Below are 26,792 nucleotides of genomic sequence, written 5' to 3'. Positions count from 1 at the left end.
TTAGTATCAAATCAAATAAATTGAAATTATATCAAACAGCCTTCTACTGCATGACCTTGATTAGATCCCCACTGGCATGACCTCTTGCTTTGAAATTTAAAGCAAGTTGTTTTCATGTTTATGACATTTAGTCAACCAATCAATCAAGCTCCGATGCTCTGAAAATTGTTTCCTCTCAAATGGGGAAGCCATTAAATTCAGTCAAGCAAACAGAATTGTCTTCCAGCTTCAAAGATGGTCTTTAGGAAAACAAAGTGAAAATGAACCGTCAGTCTCAAGAGGCAGAGGTTTTTTTTCCTATCATTTTGTTTCTTTATAGTAAGAGTGTGTTTAGCCTTCGAAATAAATTTAGTTTATACTCATTGGTAACTTTGTCAATACTGTATGGTAAATTGCAGTAAATTGTTCATTCAAATTGATGCATATGTTAGTCATATTCTAAGGCCTATGCGATACAGAAAGTCAGACTAGCTGATTATAATGGTTCCTTCTGGCCTTGGAATCATGCTGCAGAGGTAAAAGGGAACCAGTGCAACTAAAGCTTGCCTTGAAGCCAGCAGCAGTGTAGAGAAGACAGTGCAGCACAAGATGATTAAAGCAAGGAGGGCTTCTCAGCATCATATTATCGTCCATTTAATCTGTGCACTGTAAAAACCCCATTTCTTCACAGCTCTACTTCAAGTTAGTAGATTTACAAAAATAACTCCTCTGTTGATAGCCTTTGGAACTCTGACAATAACCAGAGGACCTACTGGAATATTTTATTTCCCTGTGAAAAGAAAGAGGATACAGCTAACTTTGGGGAATCTCACCAAAATAAAGGAAAGCGTGATAAAAATGGAAGTAATCTGCAGAGCATCAGGGATTCTTTGGCTTTGTTAACTCAACTTTGTCTGTTCTGCTAAGGTGTTCAGAGCACTGACTCCAGAAGAACTAGAAATGTCATTCACTGGAACACTCTAAAAGAGACATCAGCTACAGAAGTATAAATGACAAACTGATTGTTTTTAAAGACTGAAAAGGATATGGGTAGCAAACACAAGTTGTAGATTGGCTGAGATTTTCAAAGCCAAATAGAAGACCCCACTTCACAACTCTTCTTAATTTTAATAGGAGCAGCGGGGCAAAATCTCCTGATCAGCTTTGAAATCTCAGCCACTGTGCTATGGTTGACATACCTACTTAGCCCAAAGTCAAGTCCAGACAGGCTAGTGAACCCTAGAAAGATAAACTTGAGGACCAAATTGATTATCAGCTGAACTGAACTGACTATCAGCAGGTCATTAACAATACGTTTCCAGCTCTTTCCAGGTATAACAGTACCTAGAAAATAACACATATTACTTTTCAACCAAAAGTGTTTAATGTGGGGCTAGTCTACACTAGCAGTTAGCTGGACATAAGGCAGCTTATGTCAACCTAATTATGTCAGTATCTACAGTACAGCCTTGGTCCCATCGATGTAAGTGCCCTACTACACCGACATAATAACAACACTTCCATGAAAGGCATAAAGCTTATGTCAGTGTAGTTATGGCAAGGCAATGTCTGTGTAGACACTGCGTCCCTTACATCTGCTGCCCTTAGCCGTCTTGTTGCTTTCACATCAGGAGCCATGAAATTGACAAGAAAGCTGGGCAGCTAGAGCCCAGCTGCCCCCCGCTTCCCTGGAGAGCTGGGGGCTGGACACCACTCCAGGCTGGAAAACAGGGGGAGAATGGGCCCAGGGGGCAGCCCACCAGGAGCCTAGCAGCCGGCAGAGCTGGGAGACCAGGCTCTCAGCTCCCCACACTGCCTTTCTTAGGTCGGTGGAAGCGCTTCTGGTGCAGACAGGCACCACCAAGCCAAGGAGGATAGTGTGAACATACACCACTGCAGTAATTACTGCGGTGGCTGTAAGTTGACCAAATATTGATCGAATTCCATTTCTAGTGTAGACATAGCCTAATTGACACAAACTATTCAGAGACAACAGTTTATTCACCACTGAAAGGTAGCCATCTCTGAAGTGAAACATTGTGAGAAGCGAGCTTCTCAGCCAGTTCTTTTTAAACTCTTGGGTGCAAGTCATCTGGAACTGCTGATTTTAAAATGTCTAATTTTAATAGCTTCTATTTAATATCCTCCAGCACAGCTCTGAGCAAAAATCTCTTGGCAATTGCAGCTCTGGACTGCACCAGACCTGAATGGTGACCTGAAAGCAAACTGTCTCTCCTATGCTCTCAGTGACTGCTACTGGTGAGGCCAAGCAGCATAGAGGAGGAGAAAGCTGCCTGATTCAAAAGGAGAAGCAACAAGAGCTGGATTTGCAGGCAGTGTGAAGGGAGTAGATTTGGAATAGGACACTGCAGAGAGGAAGGGTGGAACCTGGGACTGGAAACTAGCTGGGGGAGGAGTGGGAAATTGGGTCTGGGCTTTGCAGTGGGAGGAGACTGACAACCAGAGCAGAGACTGAGACTGGCTAGGCAAGGAGACTGGGAGCCAGTAGGTGCAGGGGAGACTGAGACCAGATGAGGAGCTGGGGTGCAGGATTGAGCTGGTGGGACAAGGAGAATAGGACAGATAATCAGGAAGGAGGTGTGAGAGGAGGGCAGACAGTTTTGATGAGGAGCTACTGTGCAGGAGGAGAACTGGTACTGGCTAGGCCAAAAGGGTGGACAAGGAGCCAAGGGAGGGCAGGCACTGAGATTAGCTAAGGAACCCAAGAAAGGAAACTCTGACTGAAAGCTAATGAGGACACTGAGGAGGGAGGATGACTAGAGGCCAGGATAGAAAAAACACACATACAAGACAATGATATAAAGCTTGCTGAAGTCAATGGGAGTCTTTTAGTTGACTTCTATATGTTTGTGGATCAGGCCCACAGTGCATTGAACAAAGATGTTTTTCAGAAAAAAATGCTTTCTCAATGTTCAATAATCTCTGTGTGTATAATTCTGTCCAAAAAGACTTTACAACTCTATATAGGCATTAAACAGGCATAAAAGTTTTTTCTCCCCCTAAATGCTTTATACTAATCAGCTCTAGAATTCCCAGGGTCTATGATAAATGCAAATATTTTACCCTAGAAAAATGTTAACATGTATTTTTCTCTTCCCTAGGCAGCAGAGTAAAACAAATCAGGAAGTAGCTATAATCAACACAACCTACATTTCAAGGCAATACTATTTTCTAATTCTCTGAACCTCTTTTTGGTCTTCAAAATTCTTCTCCTCCTTCCCTGCCACCTTTTCATTTCTCTCCCCTGGCCTTTCTTCTTAATTAGGTGTCATTTCAAAGGCATCAGTCTTGTTCAGCAGTTCCTGATTAGGTTTTCCCTCAAACAATGTCTTTCCTCTAGGTCCTAATATATTTTTCAGATTGGTTTCCTAATTAAAGCTATTTACAGAAGAACTAGACATCTCTAGTGTGCTAGTTTGTCAATTCACTACTGTAGTTCAGTCTGTCAGGATTCCCTATATGCTCTGGGAAATCCTTTGCTGCTTTAGAGGATGTCATAACAAATAGGAAGTGCTGAAAGAACGACACAAGAGATTTTCCAAAGAGACACTTCAAACTCATAAGACTGCTGAGAATGTAACCTTTGGAAAGAACAGAGTGACAATCTAAATTGATACTTTTGAAACTGATCTAGGTCATACCGTCTGCACTACTGAATGTATAACCTAAAGAAAAACAAATAACCTAGAGAAGATTACTTGATCATGCTTCATTCACATCATGAGAAAGTTTACATATATGGAGTCTACAAAATATATCAAATATGCAGCCTCCAGTCAAGTGCTGAAAACAGACTAAAGATTAAACTGTCTAAACTTTAAAAGCATGAGAACAAATTCTCAAAAGCTATCATTTATTTCTAGCAGGGCTACAGGTACAGTCCTTTTCAGATAGACACAAAAACTGGATTTAAGTGAGTCCAAAGGAATGAGCTGAGTGAAGTAGTCTTTTGCCTATACAGGACTAGTGAAGACTCAGTTAATTAACATCTTTCTCTTGCTCAGCTTTTGGAACAAACTCAGTTGTGACAAGCTGTGTGCTTTATATAGTTGAAGCATTTAATATTTGCCAAACGTTATTTGATATTTTTCCAGCACAGAAACAGCATTTTAACTGGGCTTGCATCAGTCTTGCACCCCTAAGCAATTCACAGAGTGTTACTTTCCTGTTATGTGAAATATTTATTATTTGAGAACTGCAGTGTAGGTGACACCTACTCCTTGAAAAAGCTTCTTACCCAATTTTAGATCAGTTGCTGCTCTCACCTAGCTAATCAAAATCAATTTTCTAATACTCTAATAAAATCGTTAACAGACATATTACAAAGTAGCACACAACTGTACACAGTCAGGTCACCAACCTGACCTTCAGTAATTGATCAGAACTCTCCTGATGTATAGAGTCAGCTGCTACCATTATTTTTTTTTCACCTGGGACAGCCCTTGCTAGCTCTGTGCCTTTTTCAAATTAGCTGCATCACAGCTTCGAGGCTAGCTGAGAAGTCAAACAGCATGTGTATAAGTACCAAGTCTCATAGACTCATAGACTTTTAAGGCCAGAAGGGACCATCATGATCATCTCGTCTGATCTGCTGTACATTGCAGGCCACAGAACCTCACCCACCCACTCCTGTAATAGACCCCTGACCTCTGGCTGAGTTACTGAAGACTTCAAATCATGACTTAAAGATTACAAGTCATAACAACCAATATAACCTTCAAGCTCCAAGATGATTACAAGGATGGCATTCCCACATGTGACCTGTGACCGAGTGTCAGAATGAATCTGTAGCTGAAAAGTGATTTCAGAAAGACAAACTAACAATAACAAGAGATTTTTGAAAATATAGATCTTCTTAATCAATTATAGGTGGAGCTGGTAGCACTGCCTATTGGGAAGTGTTGGGCAACTTTAACATTATAAGACCCAATTTTCAGTTGCTTGTAACTTTGCCAAATTTTAACCATTTGGCCTGAAATTTTCCATGTTGGGTGTCTGCCTCAGTGAGAGATTTTCTGGAAAATTTCAGCTGCAACGATTCATACATTTCCAAGAAAGAGACTAAAGTAAAATACAATTTCTTGCCTATGTTAAGAAATTCTGGTGATCTTTTCTTAGAACAGCTCTCATGCCGTCTGTGCTTTGGAGCAGAGACTTAAAATTTGGCAAGGGGTGGCCTCTGTATCAGAGTTTTTCTTTTGCAGTCCACATGAAAATCCTCCTAACTTTGGCCAAGCTATAAGCCTTTGAAAAACTCCAGTTTTTACATGCTCAGTAGAGACTTGCTACAGCTTTCCCAGCTAGATTCCCTGAAGATTCCCAGGACTCGGCAGGACTTTTCCTGCAACTGCAGCTCTGGGCTACTGTGGGCTATGTCTGGTCCTATGTTTAAATGGAAAGTGGGAAGGCTGTCTCTACTATGCTCTCAGTGTCTCTCCCACAGACACACACTGAGACCAGGGCGCATGGAAGAGGAAGCTGCCTGATCCAAATGCAGTTGGACCTGTGGAAGGGGTAGGGCGAGGGGAGTAGTTTGGGTCAAGGAGCCTAGAGCGAAGACTGGGACTGGAGCCTGGTGGGGGGAATCAGAGGAAAACTGGGACTGGCTGAGCAAGGGAATTGGGACCCACTAAAGAAAAATTCAGGGGATGAGAAATGGAACCAGTGGGGCAGGATTGAGAGTGGATGAGGATCTGGGGGAAAAACTGGGGCTGGCTGGACAAGGATATTGTGATTGGCAATGGGAGAATGGGATGCGGAGGAGGAAGGGCAGATAGATCTGACAAGGAACCAGGATGTGGTGAGAGAACTGGAATTGACTGGACAAATATACTAGTTTAATTGGAGGGGTGGGGGGGACAGACTGGATGAGGAACCCAAGGAGGGAAATGTGGACTGAGAGTCTGGGGATGAGAAATTTGGATGGGGTTGGGGAAGAAGTGACTGGAGGACAGAGAAATAGCTCAGATGAGGAGCTGGGAGGAGGGGGCCCAGAACTGGCTTGGCAAGAGACTAGGAACAAGGAACTATGGGGTAGGGAGAACTAGGAATGGTTTGGAAAGGAGACGGAATGAAAAGGAGGGCAGGAGAAGAGTGGGACAGGGAATGGGGAAATGTAAAACTAGGACTTTCTGAGAAAAGAGACTAGGACTAGAAACCTGAGGAGTGGCGACTGGGAGAGGCTAGGTAAGGAGACAAGTATCAGAGTGGTAGCCATGTTAGTCTGTATTCACAAAAACAATGAGGAGTCCGGTGGCACCTTAAAGACTAACAGATTTATTTGGGCATAAGCTTTCATGGGTAAAAAACACACTTCTTCAGATGCATCTGAAGGGAAGGAGAATGGGACTGGAATGAGGAGCCAGGGTAGATCATTTCCTACCTTTTGAGTGTTTGAGTTAATAATGTTCTTTTGTTGCAGTTTCTGTGCATCTCATGCTTATAGTCTTAAACCTTAAGGCACAGATGAATATATTACCCCCAGCCTCCCATGAGAATGCATGATCCTTCCCCCAGAGGCAGAAACTCTATGCTGTACCTCATTTGACAAATGCCCTGACCTAGAGTCAGCTACTGAACCCACATGCTCCCTTATCTCAGGTACTTATATACCCTTCATTACTGTGGGTATCATTTTTAATTTTTTTTTATCCTCACAACACCCCAGCAATATAGGGAAGTACTATTACAGTTTCCCCATTTTACGGATAAGGAACTGAGGCATTATGAATTTTGTGGCAGAGCAAGGAATTAAACTTGTTCTCTGGACTCCCACACTAAACCTACCTCTGAACCATTCTTCCTCTCTGGCAAGCACCCTGTTCCAATCTCATTTCCTATCTTGACCAGACAAGCCTATCATGAGAGGAGGAGGAGGAGGAAGGGGGAAATCACCGTGAATTAAATGTTAACAACAGAATAGATGTTTTCATTTTTTTCCCCTAAAAAAATTAATCTGACAAAATTTCTACCCTAGGAAAGTGTATTTTAAAAATATCCTGTAACTTCACACATACATATCATTTCAGACTCTCCAGCTTTCTGAAAAGTGACATTGTTCCATCCAACACAGCTTCCAGATACCTTCCCCTGCCGATAGGTGGTAAAATCACTACAAAAAGTAATGCCTGCATTCTCCCTTTTTGTGTACTGTTTAAATGTTGGTTTTCAGGTGTTTGTGGTTTTCTCTGTTCTGTATTCCCACAACAAAAGACAAATGTGCATATGCCAGGTTTGAGCTGTTCCTTTCTTTGTTTTGCAACCTGGATATGGCATGTTATGACACCTTAAGTATGTACAATGAGTTTTAATTTTATTAGAAAACAACTTTATGAGCCAGGCCTCTATGCTGGAACTTCATCCAGTGAACGCGCTTGCTGTGTATCACCAGTTACAACAGTGGGAGCTGCATCCCTGGGACAGGTGCTTTTTCAGTATCTATTATAAATGAAAATAAATAAGATATAGGGTTTCATAGGGTTCTAGAGAAATTACTCTTAATAAACTACAGAGAAATATAACCTTTCTATAGGTTTATTTCAAACCACACTATAGAATTCTAAGCAGGGGTATAATTCTCTATTAAAATGTATAGGACGGTTTGAAATAAACCTATAGAAAGGATATTGTTCAGTATTAAATTTTATAGGGCTTTTCCATAAGGGTGGATACCAAAAAGCACTAGTGGAATAGTTTAATAAGAATATACTCCCAGAAGTGACATCAGTTGTGACTTCAGCAGTGATAACTGTGGGAGTGTATTATCAAACAGGTAAATTGTTCCTATCCTGATTTAATACTGGTTCATCAGAAAGTAAATCTTGACCCAAGTTTTCTAATGTTGGTCCTGATCCTGCAATTTACAACCTCCTGTTCTGTATAGACCCCACTGAAGTCAGTGAGACTCCCCATGTACATAAGGGTCTGCATATGCCTTGAAGATGCCTAGTTAGGCACTTTAATCAATGTACTGACCACCTGTGGCTCCCATTGAACTTAACAGGAATTGAAGTTGCTCAGCGTCACTTATTTAAGAGCCCAGGTAAAGGCATCCCAGCCAGAAAATGGTAGCCCTGGTCTTTGTATACTGTACTTTTAAAAAAAAAAAATCAGGATTCTTTTTTCTGATTGTTGAGCTAGCAGAAAGTACGGCAGCAATTGATTATATTCTCTGCTGGGCTCCCCGAGGGTGCATGTCACAGGGTCAAATTTTCTGAAAACTCAAATTAAGATAGTAATTGACCAAATAATTCTCAAATTTATACTAAATTAATGGCATCTTTCATTACACCAAGGACAAAATCCTGCTCCACCTTTGTAAGCAATGAAAGGCTTTAATACAGCCGAGCCGCTGCGGTTCCAGTATTCAGGAGCTGGGGAGACTGAGAAGCCACACGGGGTTCTCAGCTCACTCTGGGCGCCACAGACAAGTGCTTCCTAGTAACATGGAGGAGGTTTGCAGGTGGGAGGGTGTCCACTGTCAAAACTACAGGCCATATGAAAAGCAGATCAGCGGGACTACTACACAATTATAGCTCTGAGGCTAAACTAGCATGGTGAAGCAGCTCCACTGACACATCAAAGACCTGTGGATGATGGAAAGAGTTCCTTTCTTCAGCCACAAATGATGCTGGACAAATCGCACTTACCCAGCTCTTGTATTGGGGATGCGGATATGAACACAAAATGAGTTTTAAGAGCTTTGTAGGGCTTTTATTTGAATCCTGGTTCAGGAAAGCTCTTCAGCACATGCCTGAGTCCATTCCTATTCAGGACAGCACTTAAGTACTTGCTTAGGTTTAAACACGTGCCCAAGTACCATTTACTTCAATGGGACTTAAGCATGAACTTAAGCACTTTCCTTAAGAGATATGCTTTCCTCAATCAGGGCTTAAAATTGCATATAATTTTTCCTTTCAATTTTTATTAAGATACAATACATGGAAGAAAGAAATGCTGCATTTATTAACAAGTGTTGTCTAACAAAAATTACTTTAATCCAGCTGGGTGAAAAATATCCTGGTATTAAAGTGATAGAGCAAAGTGTTCACATGAACCACAAAAGCTCTATCTTAAAATAATGTTTGGGTTTTGACTCAAGACACACAAGCACAAGTCGATTCTGCTGACAAGTAGTCCTAAGGTCCTGGACACAGCCTCTTGTGTTAATGGCTTATAGCACAGACCACCAGAAGAAAGAATGATAAAGAGGAAACCTGCTTTAACATCTTAATCTACAGATTAAGAAAAAGGTATAAATACACAACTGCAGCTAGGAATTGAATGAGGCTCAGAGTTTCACCCTGTCACATTTCATACCTTTTCGTATGGTGTCATAACACTTGTCATGTTAACAACATACTTGGCTATACAGTGAAAAATTTCTCTGATTCATTTTATTTCACCATCCACTATAGCCACTCATTTCCACTGAATGCATCCGATGAAGTGAGCTGTAGGTCACAAAAGCTTATGCTCAAATTTGTTAGTCTCTAAGGTGCCACTAGTACTCCTTTTCTTTTTGCAAATACAGACTAACACGGCTGCTACTCTGAAACCTGTCACTATAGCCAAGATATTCACTGTCACCCAGGGGGGTGGGGTTTTGCTTTGGAGGTTTTTGGCATGGGATGATGAGGAAACTACCACAATTATCTTGTGTTTTAGAATATAATTATTAGTAAATGTGAAGAAAACCTTCAATATTTGTTGACCTGCAATAATTGCTAATTCAAAATACAGTTCATGTACAATCAGTATCTACACAAAGCAGGCGATAAATACTCTCTCACTCTGTTCTTAAAAGTTAGCCCTTCATATTTTAGGGAAAGCAGAAGTTACTTCAAAGAGCAGCATTCTCTCTCATATGAATTTGTCAGGATTCTAGTGTAGTGATGAACAATTCTCATAAAATTCAAAGCTAAAGTTGACAAAATCCACACATTCTCTAGAGACTAATGGAAACATTTCTTCTAATGAATGCCTGCGAGTTTTAAATTGTTTGAGTTTACAAAGCCATTGAAATTTTACTGGCTTTTCTTATCAATAACTGGTGTGTGCTATTAGCTTTACAAAGAAAAGCTGCTAATGCAGTGCTAATAAATTAAAAGGTAGCATTAACAATACACAGACATTTATAATAGCTATTGCTTATTGAACAGTAATAAAATGATTTGCTTTATACCAGTGATTCAGAATTGTTAAAAATTAAATATAGTCCGTTGGCCTTAACAGCTCAGCGGCTGGGCCAGATGCTGATATGCAGGGGAGGGGTGATTCAGGAAGAATGGTTGGGCTTTTGTGCCTCAGTGGAGGCAATTTGTAAGCAACACTTACAATGTTCAATGAGACATTGGAACTCAGACCATGTTGCGGAGATCTGCAGCTTGTTATCTGCAGAATATAGGCTGGATTAGCTGCTTCCAAAATCCAATGAGTTCATTCAACAGAGAAAGGGGTACTTTTATAAAGACCCGCCTTCTCACTTAGAAGTCAGGGAAGTGAGGTTGAGCATGATAAAAGCTATAGCCCCATATGGATGAGCCTGCAAAATTTGAAAAAGTGCATGCATCATCTTCCCTAAAGCTATGAATGTCACCAGATAAAGGCTCATACAATACAGTATAAGATTTCTCTTGACATTATTTTTAATGGTTTTAGATTTAGCTTTATTTTGACAACCCAAAGTTATTAGACCATAGTTTTCCTCTTCATTCTAGAGCCATAAAGCCACAGACTTGTCCATTTTCTATCTGAGGCTTAATTTTCTCATTTATCATTTTTTCTCATTCTACCCCGCATTTGTTCCATCATACAGGCATCAACATAGATATGCAATGACTTCTCAAAGAGGTCCTGTAGCTGCAATGCATCAAACCTACTTTGTTGAATGTTTGTTGGTCAGTGCAACCTTAGCTTCATTTGCTTTTTCCTGAAATGAATTCTAAACAGCACTGCTTCTTCTGCAAGCAGGACAGATGTGTGGCCACCTTAGAAGCCGATATGAAAGAACCTTTTTTCCTGCTGTCAAAAGGCCAGTACAAATCTACAACATATACAGCGTTTCCCCAAAGCCTGATCTCCATCAATTCACTGATCTAGGGCGAGAGATGTCTGAAATGTATACACTCAGAAATGTCAGCTACTTAACCTAAGCATTTGCTTGTGCCTAGTAGAATATGCATCTAAACACCAGGGATGAAATACGGGCCCCACTGAAGTCAGGATTTCACCGCTGAGAGCTTTTGAAGTCCATCTGTTATATACACACACTCTTCAGTTGAAAAGTCCAACGTGAAACATAGGGAAGGATTATCATAACACTAAGGAGAGGACTGAGCTTCCCACTTTAAAAAAAAAAGAAAAAAATTAGTTGGAATTACAGGACTTGCTCTTTCAAGGAGCTGAACATTCAGACCCAGATCCACCAAAGCACTTAAGCATATGTTTAACTTCAAGCACAAGAGAAGCCCTATTGAAGTCAAAGGAACTACTCACATGCATAAGTGTTTTTCTGGATCAGAGCCAGGGTGCTCAGGATTGAACCCCCAATTCCCTTTGAAATCTATCATGCCATGAAATTTGGATGGAAAATCAAAAGGCGACTTTTTCCCTTGAACTTAAAGCACAGGGAAACTCCACCTCTCAAATGTGCATGGGAGATCAAACAGAAACCCTTGCCTGTCCTGTTGGAGCCTGACTCACTAGCTGGTGCACCCCCTTGTGGCTGGTTGTGGTGTAGCAGACTCTTCTTTTTACATCCCCTGCTGACAGCTGCTCTGCCTGTGGTCTGCTGCATCTTGTGACTTGACCCTCCAGCTGCGTCACATGTAGCCCCGCCCCTTCAAGGGTAAACCAACAGTCCACCAAATAATAGTCTATCAACTTCAGATTTGGCCTTCAATCCAACTCCAGACTCACTAATCCCTAAACCTATCAGGGGGTTTCAGTAGTCGTTACCCCTTGCAAAGGAGTTTCCAGTTCACCTCCCTCAGTGGACCGGTAGGGGAACCCAGACCCTCCCTCTCCTCTGGGTTCTGGTCCAGGGACCCTGAATCAGCAGCCCTGGCCTCACTGCACAGACTTCTTGCTGCCTCCCTGCACTACTTCCTATCTTGCTCTGTCCTGGGTCTTTGCCAAATCTTTCTCCCAGGGTCCCAGTGTATCAGCACCTCTCTCTCTAAATCTCTTTCACAGTCTCTCTGCAAAAAATATAAGACTACCCTGAAAAAAATAATTGTGTTTTTATGTTACTTCAGAATGTCTAATGGTGAAGTCTTCTCATGAGCTTTTATTAGCAATCTCTAGAAGCTCAAAATTACTTCTATCCTAAATTGTGCAGTAATCAAAGTTTAAGCTAATTCATACTAATATGCCTGTTTACTTAACAATGCACTTTATATATTCCTTAAGAATTTTCATCACTCCTTAAAGGCGAAATTTGTGATTAACAGGTGTCATATTAAATACTAGTTATTACATACTTGATTTCACTTAAACTTACACCAGACAGCCTATAAGAGATTAATATATTTTGTAGACATTTATATTATGAGAAATTAAACAGCCTAATCAAAGTGTGGTTAGAGGAAATTGTTCTTCCATCTATTTTAGATCACCTATCACCCTGATGCTTTCTCCAGTCTCCAAATTCTGTATCAGAGCAATGATGGCCACAGATGAAGAAAGACTCTGTTACAAAACTATTAGGAGCCCTCTCAATGCCTCTTTTATTGTAACAACACATGTCTGATTAGAGTTTCTCTCACCCTCTTTTTTTTTCCCCCACTATGCTTAACTTCCACGTCAGACATTCCCAAAGGTAATTCTCTGAAGGACAATTTTCTTAGCAGTACATTGAGTCCCAGTATCTCATTACTGTTTTTTTTTTAAATCTCACACCTTATTCCAGTTCACAGGCTTAGCGTATCCTTGTACTATTGTTCAGCGCAATCATTCCAGTTTGATAGCAGTTGTTTCTGTAGTACAATTATTTCCTTAGGATATGAACTAAATAGCAAAAGAAAAGGTTATTTCTTATACAGTCAGTATGCTGTACCTCATTATATTCGTGCTGTTCTGAACCAGCAGCACAAAGTGTAAGGGACACACTCCACAGCTTGTTCAACAAGCAGACACACCAAATAATATGCTGTAGACTACTCTAATTACACAAATATACCCTTTAGAAACTACATTCATTTAAAGCAAAATTATATCGTGAAATATGTAAGGTACACAATATTAAGAACAAATATTACCATGTTATTATTCAGTACACAATATTCATCACCATACTAAGAGAGACTACTCATCTGACTACAGAACTTTTCCAGTAGCATATCAGTGAGCTAGAACCATATGGTTAGGAGAGACCGCAAGGGTCATCTAGTCTAACCCTCTGCCAAGATGCTACTATGTACAATCCATCTAGCAGTACTGAAGAACCTGTACTAATGATGCCATGCTCTAAAATGACAACAATCTCAGCTCTATTAAACTCAATGTAGAAAAAATTCCAAATGAGCTTAAACTTACTGTCTGACCACTGGTTGTTTAGATCACCTCTTATAAATTAGGCAACAAATCTCATGATCTCATTAAATTAAAAAAATAATACAATTTTGCCATATACATATATACTCACACGTGTTGGGGTATACAAACCCCACACTGGACAACAAGAGGTTAAGAAGCTGCTCTGGGCTCAGACAGGACTCCCCTGCAACACCTACAAGGCGTGCACAGGCTGGAGGAGGAGTTTAGAAATGGAGCAGAACAGCTCCCTTGTGGGCAGACCAGGGAAGAGAACCTGACAAGAGGGCTGACTGAAGGCAGGAGTTTCCCAGACAACCATTCCCTGAAGGCCCCTCCCTGAGGGAAAGGAGGGACAGATCCCGATACACCCTGAGAGGCTTCAGTGGAGAGAGAGCTGCCACACTGGGCCACAAGGAGGTGCCAGTGGTAAACTGACCCCTTCACACATTTATATATGTGATATGTGCATATTACCCCCCCCCCCCCGAAAGAAAAACTTACCTCTGTCAGGGAATAAGGTTTCATAAAAAAGAATTAGAAAATAAGAAACATCCCAGTGTTAATTCTCAGAAGCAAAGTAGAGTGTATGTATGATTGAACTGGAATCCCTACTGACTGTAGAAGGCTGTGATAAGAACAGACGCTGAATTAAACTGCCAGCATGAAAACCAAATGCATAGAAACATCCCAGAGCATTCCGACATCTTAAAAGGCAGAAAGAAAAACAACATGCAGTAATGGTATATAGCTGGATAATTTGCTTATCACTTATAATGTCATCTTTTTGGTCAAGGGTTCTCCAAAACAAGATGCAAATAGCAGAAACTTTGGTTTTGTGTAAGAGGAGATATTTTCATTGTTACAGAAGTTTAACTGAAGGAAACAAAGTGAAGTACTGTATTGCTTTTAAAATTGTTTTTAGTTACCAAGTACTAGCAATACATTTAAATTAAACAAATTGGTCGTAAGAAACAAAAGTGACTTCATGTTATCCTTTTTGTATAGGTATTTCCAACAGAATTAGGTTGTGATAACTACAGGCTTCTATGGCATATTTCATGGTAATGAAGTAAATAGCCCAAGTCACTTTTGTACTTAAATTTCTGTTTTATTTTGTTAATATTAATAAACTTAGTATCATGAATGTCAACATATTGGTACATGTTTCACAGCTTTATTTTTTCATCACTCAAAATTGTATCTGCTATATGAAAGGACTTAGTGCTACAGTCCTTACTCGGGTCAAACTCTCATTGAAGACAACAGGTGTTGTGTACAAATAAGGACGGTATGTTGAGCTGTAAGCTATTAGGATAAAAATCACTTAACAGAACCACTTAACATTGTTTTTTTTGTACCTGTTTGATCACTATTTTGTGGGGGAGTTATGCTGCTATATAAATCCCCAACACCAGAATTGTATACTGTAATTCTATATTAGATGAAAAGTTATAACCTAAATACATGTGTATTTCTAACATCATTACCAATGAAAAGTAAATTGCCAGAAAGAAAAACAAACAAGTTTCTGCATTGGCTATAAAAGCACATATATAAATCTCCTTGCCAGACACGTGCTATGAAGAGGAGTTAAATACAGAGGAGGACAAGGGAACACATCTCCCCATCATCTATTAAACAGAGAGAGAGAGAGCATTCCCTCTCCGCCCTCAAGATGACCTGGCCCCAGGGCTTTCCCTCTTCTCCACTCCATGAGGTAAGAAATGTGAAGTGTGAGCAACAGCAAGACCTGGTGTCTCTGGGGCTCCCAACTGACTTCACCAATGATAGAGCAGCAATAGTGCTTGATAGCTAGGAAGAACTAGTGTAACCCTCTTCTCTAAAATGCCTGTACAGTGCTTTGAATATATAAGGATCTATTATTAAAAGACCTCTCACTCCTCCTCCCCACCCCCTTTCCTGGTGTAAAAATGTAACTGGGAAAACGTTGCAGGAAGAGGAGGTCACACACAGGTGCTCCCTCTCCTCTCTTTAGTGGGCAAGGAAGGGAATCTGGGGCTGTCCATAAATTATATAACACATTAGGAGGTGAGTGGGTCCTTAATTTTGCATGTGTGTTTCAGTATTACAAAGAGGTACAAGGGGTGGGTGGGTCTTGAAAGTCACCCCCCAAAAGTGTTAATTTACAGACAGCCCTGGACAGAGAAATGTTATGCAAAATATCTTAAGATCTTCTAAATGCAGGAAACTGCATTAGGGATTTCAGAATTGTCTGACCTCTCACTTTTCTGTGTCATGCATCAATACAGATTTTCCATCCTGGTAGAAATTGGAAAAGGTAGCACCAGGGAGGTGCCTCTGCTGAGTTCCTCATTCTGCACACCCACATACTCACACAACCTCCTTTTCAGCTGGCTATGGGGCAGCTTAAGGGCACAAACACCTGTCAGATACATTTCTTCTTGTGTTCCCATTCTCTTTTCCTGGCTGCATCCTGTTGACCATATGAAGATGCAACACTGTGCCAGCACATAGTATTGAGACCTATCACAACAGCCACCAAAACTGGGGAGGGTCTTCTTCCTGCCTTAATCTATTTCAGCCATTCCATCTAAATGATTACTCTTCTTCAAAGTAACTATTATTCTGTGATTTAAATATTTTCCAAGGTCAAAATACAAGAGATAGCCTTTTATTAACTAAAAAAAAAAACAGAACACAATTTTGTCTAATAGATTACCCAAGTGAAAATAAATCTCACACTGTACTATCATCAGCTGTGTAGGTGAGTGCACATATTTTGGGCTAATTTCTGCTTTCAGTTACACCAATGTAAATTCACAAATCCATTGACCTCACTGGATTTTCTTCAGATTATTCCAGAGTAACTGAGACTTGAATTTGGCCACATGCATGCAGATATAAAATCTTCTGTTTCTGAAATGGACAGGACAGGTCATCTGTGTGGCATTTATGTCAGAACCAAGGCAAAATGCTTTTCTAAGATGAATAAGTTGGAGACAGAGAATATTTGCAGTGGAAACAGGAAGTCAGGAGCTGGCTTGTTTCCATGGAAACAAGAGCAGCAGCAGGCAGAACAGCTGTAGAAAGAAGGCAGAAGTTAGGCAGGCAGAAATCACTCTTATTTTACCTTATTGATATGATGGTACAAACAAACAGATACCATCCAAATTTAGGGTAGGCCAAATCAGCAGTTGCTAGGTAGTTTATTAAGCAACAACTGTCAGCCAAGCCTTCTAACAGACATTCTCAAGCTATTGCCGTAGTGTTGTAATAGTATTCCAGAAGATAACTAGTAAGAGTCATCTACAACATGATTTAATCAGCCCTTGGGGGTACAGTAATCTGTTGGCTAGATGTAAATTGTTATAATACTGCTGCATAAAGTACAATTCTTCCTGTTGCTTTAAAAGCACCAACTGTCCCTACACTCTAAATACTTCAAATAGAATGGTTAGGTCTAGCTAATTTAATCTAATGTATTGTTTTCCCACTAAATAAAACAAAACTAGCATTTTCCTTACTAGAATGACCAAAAAAAACTCTCAATTTCTGTATGATCCTTTTTATTTCAGTAGAATTCTTCTGTAATCATTTCCAGATGGAAGAGGGCTATATGACTCATAAAAGCTCAGAAGGTAACATCTGAAAATATATTTGTTTCAGTTGCAGAAGAAATCAATAATTTGAGATTAGAAAGGTTTTTCTGCCTTTTTAAGAACACAGATAAGTTCTGAACCTTTGTTTCCTTCCAAGTGAATATTCTGAGTTGAACATTTTCTTTTTTACTCCGTCATATTTCCTTACTCCTCCTCTCACCATGTTTCAATTGGATTAGGCCAGCAATTTTACTTCCAGAATCAACATTTGTAAAAGCTTTATACGTCATTAACAGCCTAACCTAAGGATATAACTAGCACAATTTCCAAGGGTATTCAGTTGCCTTATTATAGATTAGACACCTCGCAAAAGTGAGACCAATTCATCAAATAAAGAATCTAGATACTCTTACAGCGATGCCATTAATAACAGGGCTACCTCATATACCTTATAGCCAGTGGACTTTAGCATTTTGAAGTGAGTCTACAAAACAATACGTGTCCAGGGGTGGCGAGTTATATGGGCCCGTGGTGCCCGTGCTCCAGCAAATTCAGGGCACGGAGGCCTGGCTCCACCAATGTTCGGGGCCAGGTCTCTCCCTTGGCCCTGCCTGTCACCCCGCGTGCCTCCCCCAGAGCGTCGCCCAGCCCTGCCTGCTGCCCCCACACACCTCCCCTGGAGCGTTCCTGCCTGCGCCCTGGGCAGCGGGTGGCTGCCCTGCCGCTCCACGCTGCGCTCCCTTGCCGGCCGCTGCCAGCTACAAAAGGGAGCAGCACCACTTGCGGAGGCAGGACGGGAGGAGGCACACACACATAATGGCAGCCCTCCTCTCCCTCTGGCACCCACCACGGGGGGAAGTGAGGGGGCTTCCTGGACCTGAGAGGGACCCAGCCCCTAGGAGCACGTGCAGTGACGGTGCCGGGTGAGTGTGCTCCCAGCAGGGAGAGGGCTGGAGGGACTGTGTAGTCCCCTCTGGCCCCAGCCTTGGGGCAGCCTGCCTGGACCTCAAACTCCTCATCCCCAGCCCCGCCCCACCCCAGAGCCTGCACTCTCAGCCAGAGCCCTCACCCCCCTGCACCCCAACCCTCTGCTCCAGTCCTGAGCCCCCTCCTGCACCATGAATCCCTCATCCCTGGCCCCACCCTGCAGCCCTCACCACTGCACCGCAACCCTCTGCCCTAGCCCTGAGCCCTTTCCACACCCCAAACCCACTTATCCCCAGCCAGAGACTTCATCCCCCCACACCCCAAACACCTCATCGCCACCACCACCCCAAAGCCCTTACCCCCAGCCAGAGCCCTCATCCCCTTATACCTCACACATTGTACTGTTTCCAGTCCATTTTTACATTATTTTAAAATATAGATCAGCTTACAAGGCAGTGGGGGGGCGGGACTTAGACCCATTCTGGGCCCCACCAAAAATTATACAAACCTGCTGCCCCTGTACAAGTCTCCTCTCCCATCTTGCTCAATGTAACTAATTCCTACCCAGTACAGTCACATCACAATGCTTGAGGATTAGTGAGATAAGTCTTTGAAGTTTAACTGACTAATTTTATATTAAAGTGTGGGATCTTCACAACTCCCATCCCACTTCAGCAAGAGTGCTGGCAGAGATACCAATTTTTTTTTCCGAAAGTTCTGCAAGGGGTAGTTGTCCAGATGGACCTACAGGTTGCAAGGACCCTCAGAAGTTTTTGCATACCAGTGCCTATTAGCACTTCATAAATGTTACCTAATTAGCTGTCATAACCCTCCCCACTGCGAAGCAGGCAAATATTATTTTCTCTATTTTAGAGATAAGGAAACTAAGGGTTATCTGACTTGACTACACTACAGAAGGTTAGGATTAGAATGTAAAGGGCCTTACATATAGTACCATATTTAGTGAAATAGGCCATGCTGATTGTGGCATTATTCAACTACCCCATTTTGCAGCTACTGTCCCCACAACTGTGAATGAACTTATGGTCTTCTCAAAAAATGAGGGGTATGTGGCCACAGTTTTTATAGACCCTAAGGCCAGCTCTGAAAACCCATAGTGGGGACTGAATAACCCAGGATGTTTCTGAAAAATAAGTAAAAAACCCTAATGATCTGTTTACATAGCACCACATATTCAAGATTATATTTCAAAAGAAAATGGACTTGAAAATTTACTTGGTTTTAAACATGAAATCTGAAACTAACCCTGGCATTTGTAAGTCCCTGTTGGAGCTGGGAGTGTCTGATAACTAAAAGCTTCCTGGGTCCCAAAGGCTGGTTCTGTTTGAACTCCTTCAAACCCAGCATTTAATTTTGACTCAAATATTTCCTTATAAATTTTTCAGATTTATCTTTGCAATTTGCTCTTCTTGACTGCAATTGATACTTTACACTTATATAGCAATTGCCTCCTATTTACAAATGTGAATTAGTGTAAAGTGATTTACAAATATGAATTAATTAGGCCTCATAATACACTTGATAGGGATAATACCTATCTCACAGATGGGGAAACCAAGGCACAGATGTGTTAAATGACTAGTCCTTTCTATGCTAGTGTCTTAGCATAGTGTCTTCTTATGTGTACATGACAGTATTTTGCAAAGTGCTGTTTTGTGAATGATTTCTCTATTACTTATGTCTGGAGTGAAAGAAAAATGTTCGAAAAGAGAACCACAGTAGGAAAAGTTGCACAGATATGGAAATTTTGAAACAAGTTATTTTATGTAACCCATTTAAAAGATATCATGTGTTTATCACATTTTATATCTGTAGAGTGGCAGGAATGATACTGATCATTCTCTACCTTGCAACATATCTGGATCTCTTTAAAAAACCAAAACAAAATCAAAACCCCACCACCACCACCATTTTGGACATGTGAGTTCTTAAGGAACATCAGCTAATATATCAATAGTTTCTCATTCTTAAGTAATTTAACAGAATATTGAAAAAATAGGTAATAAATCTCAGTTACCATCTGAATATGATTAAAGTTGAAGATTTTTAGAATCATAAATAGAGACAAATGCATCTTTCATCATCAAACTAGTTATTTCCACTATTTACATAACATCATTTGATGGTCTTGCTAGAATCTCTCTCTCTCACACACACACACACACACACCACAACAGGTTACCATGACAACTTATATTCGAATTTCTATAAATTTCTATTTTTAGAGATCACAGTTTAGAAATCACAAATCATAAATATTAAGTGCTATCCTGTTAATCAAAATAAAGAAAATGCCAGTTTTCTTCTTTGTCATATTTCAGAAAATTGAAATCACTCAAATTAAATAGGACAATAATCCTAAAAAATACTAGCGATTATGAACATTTAACACTAAGTGTCTCTATAATCTGAGATAAATGGTTCATGAGTCAATAAAAAGACTACAATGCAAGGTATGAAATCCTGGCCCCACTGAAGTCAATGGGAGTTTTGCAGCTGTGGAGCCAAGATTGCACCCAAAATGTTTATAGATTTTACACATCATTTATTTGAGTTTACACAAACTATTATTGCATTTATCAGAAGCGACAGAAAGCTATCTTTGTTTCTGGAAAGACAGCATCTAAATTGGCAATAGCATTTCAGTTCCACAATAAGGTTGCCATCACTTAGAGTCTTACACTATGTCTACGTTGCCAAAAAAAAAAAAAAAAAACCCAACGCAGTCAGTCAGTCTCTGAGCCCAGATCAACTGACTCAGGCTCATCGGACTCACATTATGGGGGCTAAAAATAGCAGGGCAGATGATCCTGCTTGGACTCTGATACCTTCTCCCCTCACTGAGTTTCAAAGCCCAGGCTCCAGCCCAAGTGGGAACCTCTACATTACTATTTTTAGCCCATAGCATTAGCCCTGTGAACAATAGCCTTAATTCACCCAGGCTCTGAGACTCACTGCCACGAGTGTTGTGGGTTTTGTTGATGTTTTGTTTTCAATCTTGACCTAGAGAATCATAATTTAAGACCAGAAGGAACCAATAGATCATCTTGTCTGACCTCCTGTATGTCACAGGCCATCAATGCCACTCAGCACCCACATACTAAACCCAACAACAGAAATGAGATCAAAATATTACAGCCCACAGGAGACTAGGCTATTACGAACCACAGGCAGAGAATATACAGGGCCGAGGTGTACCAGTGCCTGAGTTGCCCAAAGTGGCAGCGGGATGGTTAAGTGAAAGTGTTCATTAGGTGTTCACTAGCACTTAGACACAAAATTATTTTCTTCTCTGAAAGCCACTAGCAATTCACAAAGTGACCTTCTTAGCAGAAAGGTTACCATAAACAGTTGCAGCCTTGAATATAGTTATAGCTCTAGCTATGGGCTTATTCACTTCAGTATTAAGCAGCCAGTCAGAAATCAAATTCAAAACTAGTTTTTAAATCTACAGAGAAGTAAATGCAGTCTCTCCTATAACATTAATATGAGCAGATTACAATGTTATGTTACAATATAAATGCACAGTTCATTTTTAAGACTCAACAAATCCACTAATATCAACCAAACAACTAATGATGAAGTGTTCTGGTCCATAGCATTGAAAGATAGGATTGAGGAATGCAAGCGAATCAAAAATATGTGAAGGAACCTTTGTACTATGGCTCAATTATAGCCAGCATTTGCCTTTCCACGTTTCTCTTGGCATCTTCCATTTAACCTTTACTCCATATTTGTCAGCTCTCTGGCAAAGAATGTTGGAAAGTCTCCAAAAAAAACAAACAACCCCACTACAGATTCAATACATTGTTAAAAGGAAAATGTAGGTAATGAATATTCTGAAGATGTTTTCCAATGGCATTTTGATGAAGACGGGTATTAGTCTGACATCTAGAACACATTCTACTTTTAAAATAATATTGCTGAAATGTTATAAATGTGTGTGGGTATGTCCCATTAGTAAGCAACCATAGGAATTTATTCCATTATCATTAATCCTCTATTATATTGTATTTCAGTATTATCTGAAGCCAGTGGCACAGGAAAAGTGAACTGCTACACAAGCTTTGATTCCTTGGAGAATGCTACCAATCAGCGAAGAATAGGAGTGGCTGGGGAGCCTCAGAGCAGCTGGGAGAAATACACCTCCTGCCTGGCTAGTTTCTCCTCTCACTAAAGACCCAATCCTACCCGCATTTGAGTCAGTAGGCATTAACCCATTAACTTCATTAATGGGAGCTGGATCAGGCCCTAAAATATGATTCAGCAACATACTTAACTACATGCTTAATTTTACAAAGATGAGTAATCCTATTGAAGTCAATGGGACTACTCCCACAGTTAAGTTAAACATAGTTGTAAGTATTTGCAGAATGAGGCCCAAGTTTGAACCCTTCAGAAGAAATCCTGATAAGTGTTTTGCAAAACACTTATTCCACTTGCATAAAACAAAACCACTTGTATTTATAACAAACGCAAAAGGAAGAAATTGTTTGGGGGAGGTTGTTGTGGAAGGGGGGGTTAAAAAGTTTAAACCTGGAAAAGCCTCCATTTCTTTTTCTTCAAAAACTGCACCTGATTTCCTTACCAGAAGGAACTCCAGAGGCTTAATTAGGCTCTAAGCCACAGGTCAGAGAGTGAATCCGCATGGTGATTGAATAAGAAACAAAAATATGAGACTAAAATCAGGGTCTCACTTAAAAACAGAAAATAATCTGTGGCAAAATCCTAACCGCCAATCTAAATCAAGATAACTTAGTAAAATCACTTACTGCCTCAGAATTGTGTCCTGGATCACAGAATAAATAAGGGTCACCCTCAGAAATCAAGGACTAATCCAAAGACTAGAGTGAATCAGGATCCCCCTCTGTCACACACATGTTAAACTATGATCACCCTCAGATCCAGACACCAAAGTAAGGAGAGAACTAAGGACACCCTCACAAATCACAGGGAGCAAGTCACCCTCACTTCCCTATTAACACAGTGTCACCCCAAAAATCAAAGCCTGAGCAAGGTGGAGGAGAATGAGTCAGAGTCACTCCCCAGCAGGGTCCAGATCCTGCTACTCTTGTGAGTATCTATAGACAGCCTTTGGTCAACTCATCCCCACATCAATCTCTCCAGGGGACCAGGGACAGATTTAGGGTTACATACACCCCAACACACACACACCAAGAGTCCGTGGTACCCCCTTGCACAAAACCCCTCAGGGGTCCAGTGACTGAGGCAGGGTGCCCCCCTTCGTCTCAGAGGACCAGGCCCTGAGTTAGGTTCCACACACTCACACCCCACCCCAGGGGACCAGGGCCTGAACTGGGGTTCCCCCCCCACACACACACACAGGGAGGCCAGAAGCTGAGCAAGGGTCACCCCTCCTCCACATACACAAACACCCTGGGGGACCAAGGGCTGAGTCAGGGGAACCAAGGGCTGAGTCAGGATCATTCCCCCACTTGGGTTGCCAACCCTCCAGGATTGGCCCGGAGTGTCCAGGAATTAAAGATTAATCTTGAATTAAAGATTATATCATGTGATGAAATCTCCAGGAATCCATCCCACCAAAATTGACAACCCTCCCCAACACACACAAGGGGGGGGGGTAAGTCAAGTCACCCCCACAGGGGAAGGAGCTGAGGCAGGGTTACTCCCCCACGCCGCCCCACGGCTCAGGGGCTGGGGCAGGGTCACGCCCCCAAGGGCTCAGGGGCAGGGGCAGGGGCAGGGGCACGCCCCGCCCCCCCCCCCACACACACACACGCCCCGGGCTCGGGCAGGCCCGGGGACTCGGCGCCGGGGTCGCTCTCTCACCCTGGCGGCCCGGGAGGAGTAGGGGTCCTCGAAGAGCGCCCACACCCGGGGCTGCAGCCGTCTCCAGCGCCCGCCCCCGCCGTCGGGGGGCCCGGCCGCCGCCCCCACGTCCTCGATGCCCAGCCTCTTGGCGGCCAGGTCGTCGTCGTCGCCGTCGAGCGGCGGCTCCCCGCTGATGAGGTCGGGGGTCTCGAAGATGTCGAGCGCCTCCTCGGCGTCGCGGTGCTGGCGGTAGGTCATCCAGCAGCAGGGCTCCACGTCGGTCTCGTCGATGCCCCAGAAGGCGAGCTCCTCCTCGAAGAGCGGCCCGCACACGTCGGCCGGGCAGTGCAGCTTGCCCGTGCGGTAGTAGTTGAGCACATAGGCGAAGACCCCCGGGTGCCGGTCGAAGAAGAACTCGCTGGGGCCGCCGCTGTTCCGGGGGCTGCCGCCGCTGCTGGCCTCCCGGCCGCCGCCCGGCACCCGCGGGGGCAGGGTGGGGGGAGGCGGTGGCGGGGGAGTGGGCGGCGGCGGCTCTTCCCCGCCCGAGGACTCGCTCTGGAACTCGCAGGCGAGCAGGGCCAGCCGGGTCCCCGGCAGGGTCTTCAGCGTGCTCCGGTAGGTCTCGTGCCGGGTGCCCCCCACGTTGAGGATCACCCTCTCGTTATCCTCGAGCTTTCCCATCTCTCTGGGTCAGACATGACTGGGGGGACAGACAGACAGACCCGTCAGCGTGAGACCAGTAGGGACTGGAGGAAAGATGGGAAATGGGAGGGGGGCTAGGGAGCCTGATTCTCTTGAAATCACTTTCTACCTCCTACCCCCTTACACGAAAATGCCCCACTGCAGCCCGCATCTTCCCTGCTCTTTACCCTCCTCCCATCTCCTGCGGCCGCCACCTAGATCGACCCTTCCTCTCTTCCCCAACTTGCCACCTTTCCCTCCACCACTATGAGCCAGATCTCCAGAACTGCCTTTTCTAGCTTCCAAAATCTCCCTCCAATAGGACCTGCCTTCCGCTGGCATCCCAGGGTCTCCACCTCCCACTATCCCCTCCTCGCTTTCCTACAATAGTAGCTGTCAGAGCTTCTCTTCGCACCAGCAGCTGGAAAGTTGGTTTGCAAACGACCCTGAAGCAAACCTCGTAGTCCTTTCGCTGTATCCTTGACGAATTCAAAGCACTGTCGCTCCCACACCCCCTTCTACAAACCAGTCTTTGCCTCCCCTGCTTTCAGATGGCTCCCCCCCCCCCCCTTCAGTGATCTGGAGTCTTCCCCTGCACCTCTTCCTTCCCCCAATATATAGAGAGAACCCGAACAACCCTGCTTCTCCTTGATACGGACCAGTCACCTTCCCCACCCCTTTTTCCTCTCTGTTTCTGGGCTTCTTGGATCAAGCTCTCTGAATAAAAGCAAGCAGTTAAATTATTTGCTATTTGTCCATCTTTTATGGTATTAGGTGCTTAGAAGAGGAAGGTTTGGTCTCTAGGAGGAAAAACCAAACCTCGAAACAGCTCAGGCAGCAGACACACCCTCATAGGAGCTGTTAGCGTGTAGCTCTGGCTGCTACTTTCTCAAATCACTGACCTCCGCACGGATTTTACCTATACATTCATATTTAGGAAGACCAGACGGCATCACAGCCAGGCTGGCGTGGATTTTTCCCACGGTTTCCCCCCTACCCCCGGCTTCTCAAATACCTTAATGAGAAGAGAGAGAGCGGCTCCTCTTCATATACCAGACGCTGTTTTCTTCGCAGCTGTTGGCGGATCCTCCGCCGACCTGTGTGTGTATCTGTCAGGCGAGAACTACTTGTTGTTGTTCTCCCCATGTTCAGGTGGCTATTCCACCACCCTTGGTGCTGAACTGCGAAAGGAATAAAAGCAGCCCCGACCGCCGGTTAGTAGCTCTCGCTTCCCTCATTTTGCAAGATACATGCAACCTTTCAACATCGGAATGAAGAGTAACCATCACAGAGAGAAAGCAAAACCATGGATGGCTGGTCAGAGCACCTACGGGACTGGGTGCTGGCTGCTGTAATCCGAGCGGCTGCTTGGGGAGACTCTCTCATTTGAAGGTGAAAATGCAACTCAGGTTTGTCTATCAAGCGCAGCCCCGCCCCTAAGGAGGGTGGCGTGGGAGCTGTCCCTTCAGCACCACTCTCCAGCAAACTCCACCGCGCACCGCCCTCTCGGCGGGTGCGGGGCTGGGGGGAGACGGCAGCAAATACCAATGCCGCCTTTCGCCGAAAAAGGCAACACCGCCCCCGCTCCTGTGACACTTAATCGTTCCCTTAAGGACAGCAACAGGGAGGAAGCGGGGCTGGCAGTGGTTGTTTATCTGCAGGGGAAGCGGCACCAAGCTACAGGTGACAGCGGAGAGGAGTTCGCGGAGCCGCGGTACCCAGCAGGCACCACTGGCCTGAGCCAAGGGCCCCTGGCTCTCGGGCACCGAGCGCCAGCAGCCTGTCTCCATGGGCGGCAGGAAGCAGGCACATGGTGCGCAGTGGCGGCGGCAGGGCTGGATCAGTCCGCGTCGCTGGAAGCCCTCACAGATCAGCCCAAGCCTACACGTGCGGCTGTCGGAGCCCGCTGTCTCCGCTTCCCTTCAGGCGCACACGGCGGCGGCTGCATCTCTTCGGGCAGCCAGGAAAGGAGAGCCGCACCTTGTTTTCATGCGGCTGGTGAAGGGAGGATTTGGAGCAGGGAGCCTAGGGAGAGGCCCCACAAATCATCCCAGCAAAGTGATCACACCCTTGTTTTCAAGCATGCTGGGGGATGGTCAAGGGGCAGAGATACTTCAGCCCGCAGTAGAGGATTGTGAGAGAAGTCGCCTGTGAGGCCTCCTCAATAGAGGGTTTCCCTTCCACCTCAGCAGAGGCCTGGGGGTCCTCACCTGGGTACCCCATGAAAGCTCTACTGGAGTAGCAGTAGCTGAG

At 43.4% G+C, this 26,792-nt stretch overlaps 1 protein-coding gene across 11 annotated transcripts in view; it reads right to left on the bottom strand.

Annotated features, from left to right (window-relative positions):
* KCNC2 (potassium voltage-gated channel subfamily C member 2) overlaps positions 1 to 26,402 on the bottom strand; it is a 135,920-nt gene extending 109,518 nt beyond the window's left edge. For 4 of the 11 annotated variants that reach the window (XR_007354577.2, XM_048835738.2, XM_048835739.2 and 1 more), the window contains exons 1-2: positions 25,555 to 26,400; positions 23,877 to 24,558 (exon numbers count right to left, since the gene is read on the bottom strand). Coding sequence is in view for 8 of the 11 variants with exons in the window: in XM_048835738.2 (XP_048691695.2) it covers positions 23,877 to 24,539 (663 nt within the window). In the remaining 3 variants the exon portion in view is untranslated. Of the gene's footprint in view, positions 1 to 23,876; positions 24,559 to 25,554 lie in introns of all 11 variants that reach the window. The other 7 variants (XR_007354578.2, XR_012666464.1, XM_048835741.2 and 4 more) reach the window with 3 other exon arrangements.
* Between the last annotated feature and the right edge of the window lie 390 nt (positions 26,403 to 26,792).

The sequence above is a fragment of the Caretta caretta genome, chromosome 1, assembly GCF_965140235.1.
Source record: "Caretta caretta isolate rCarCar2 chromosome 1, rCarCar1.hap1, whole genome shotgun sequence".
Lineage (NCBI taxonomy): Eukaryota > Metazoa > Chordata > Testudines > Cheloniidae > Caretta > Caretta caretta.
Note: the sequence above shows the minus strand (reverse complement) of the source record. Positions and strands in the feature narration are given on the sequence as shown.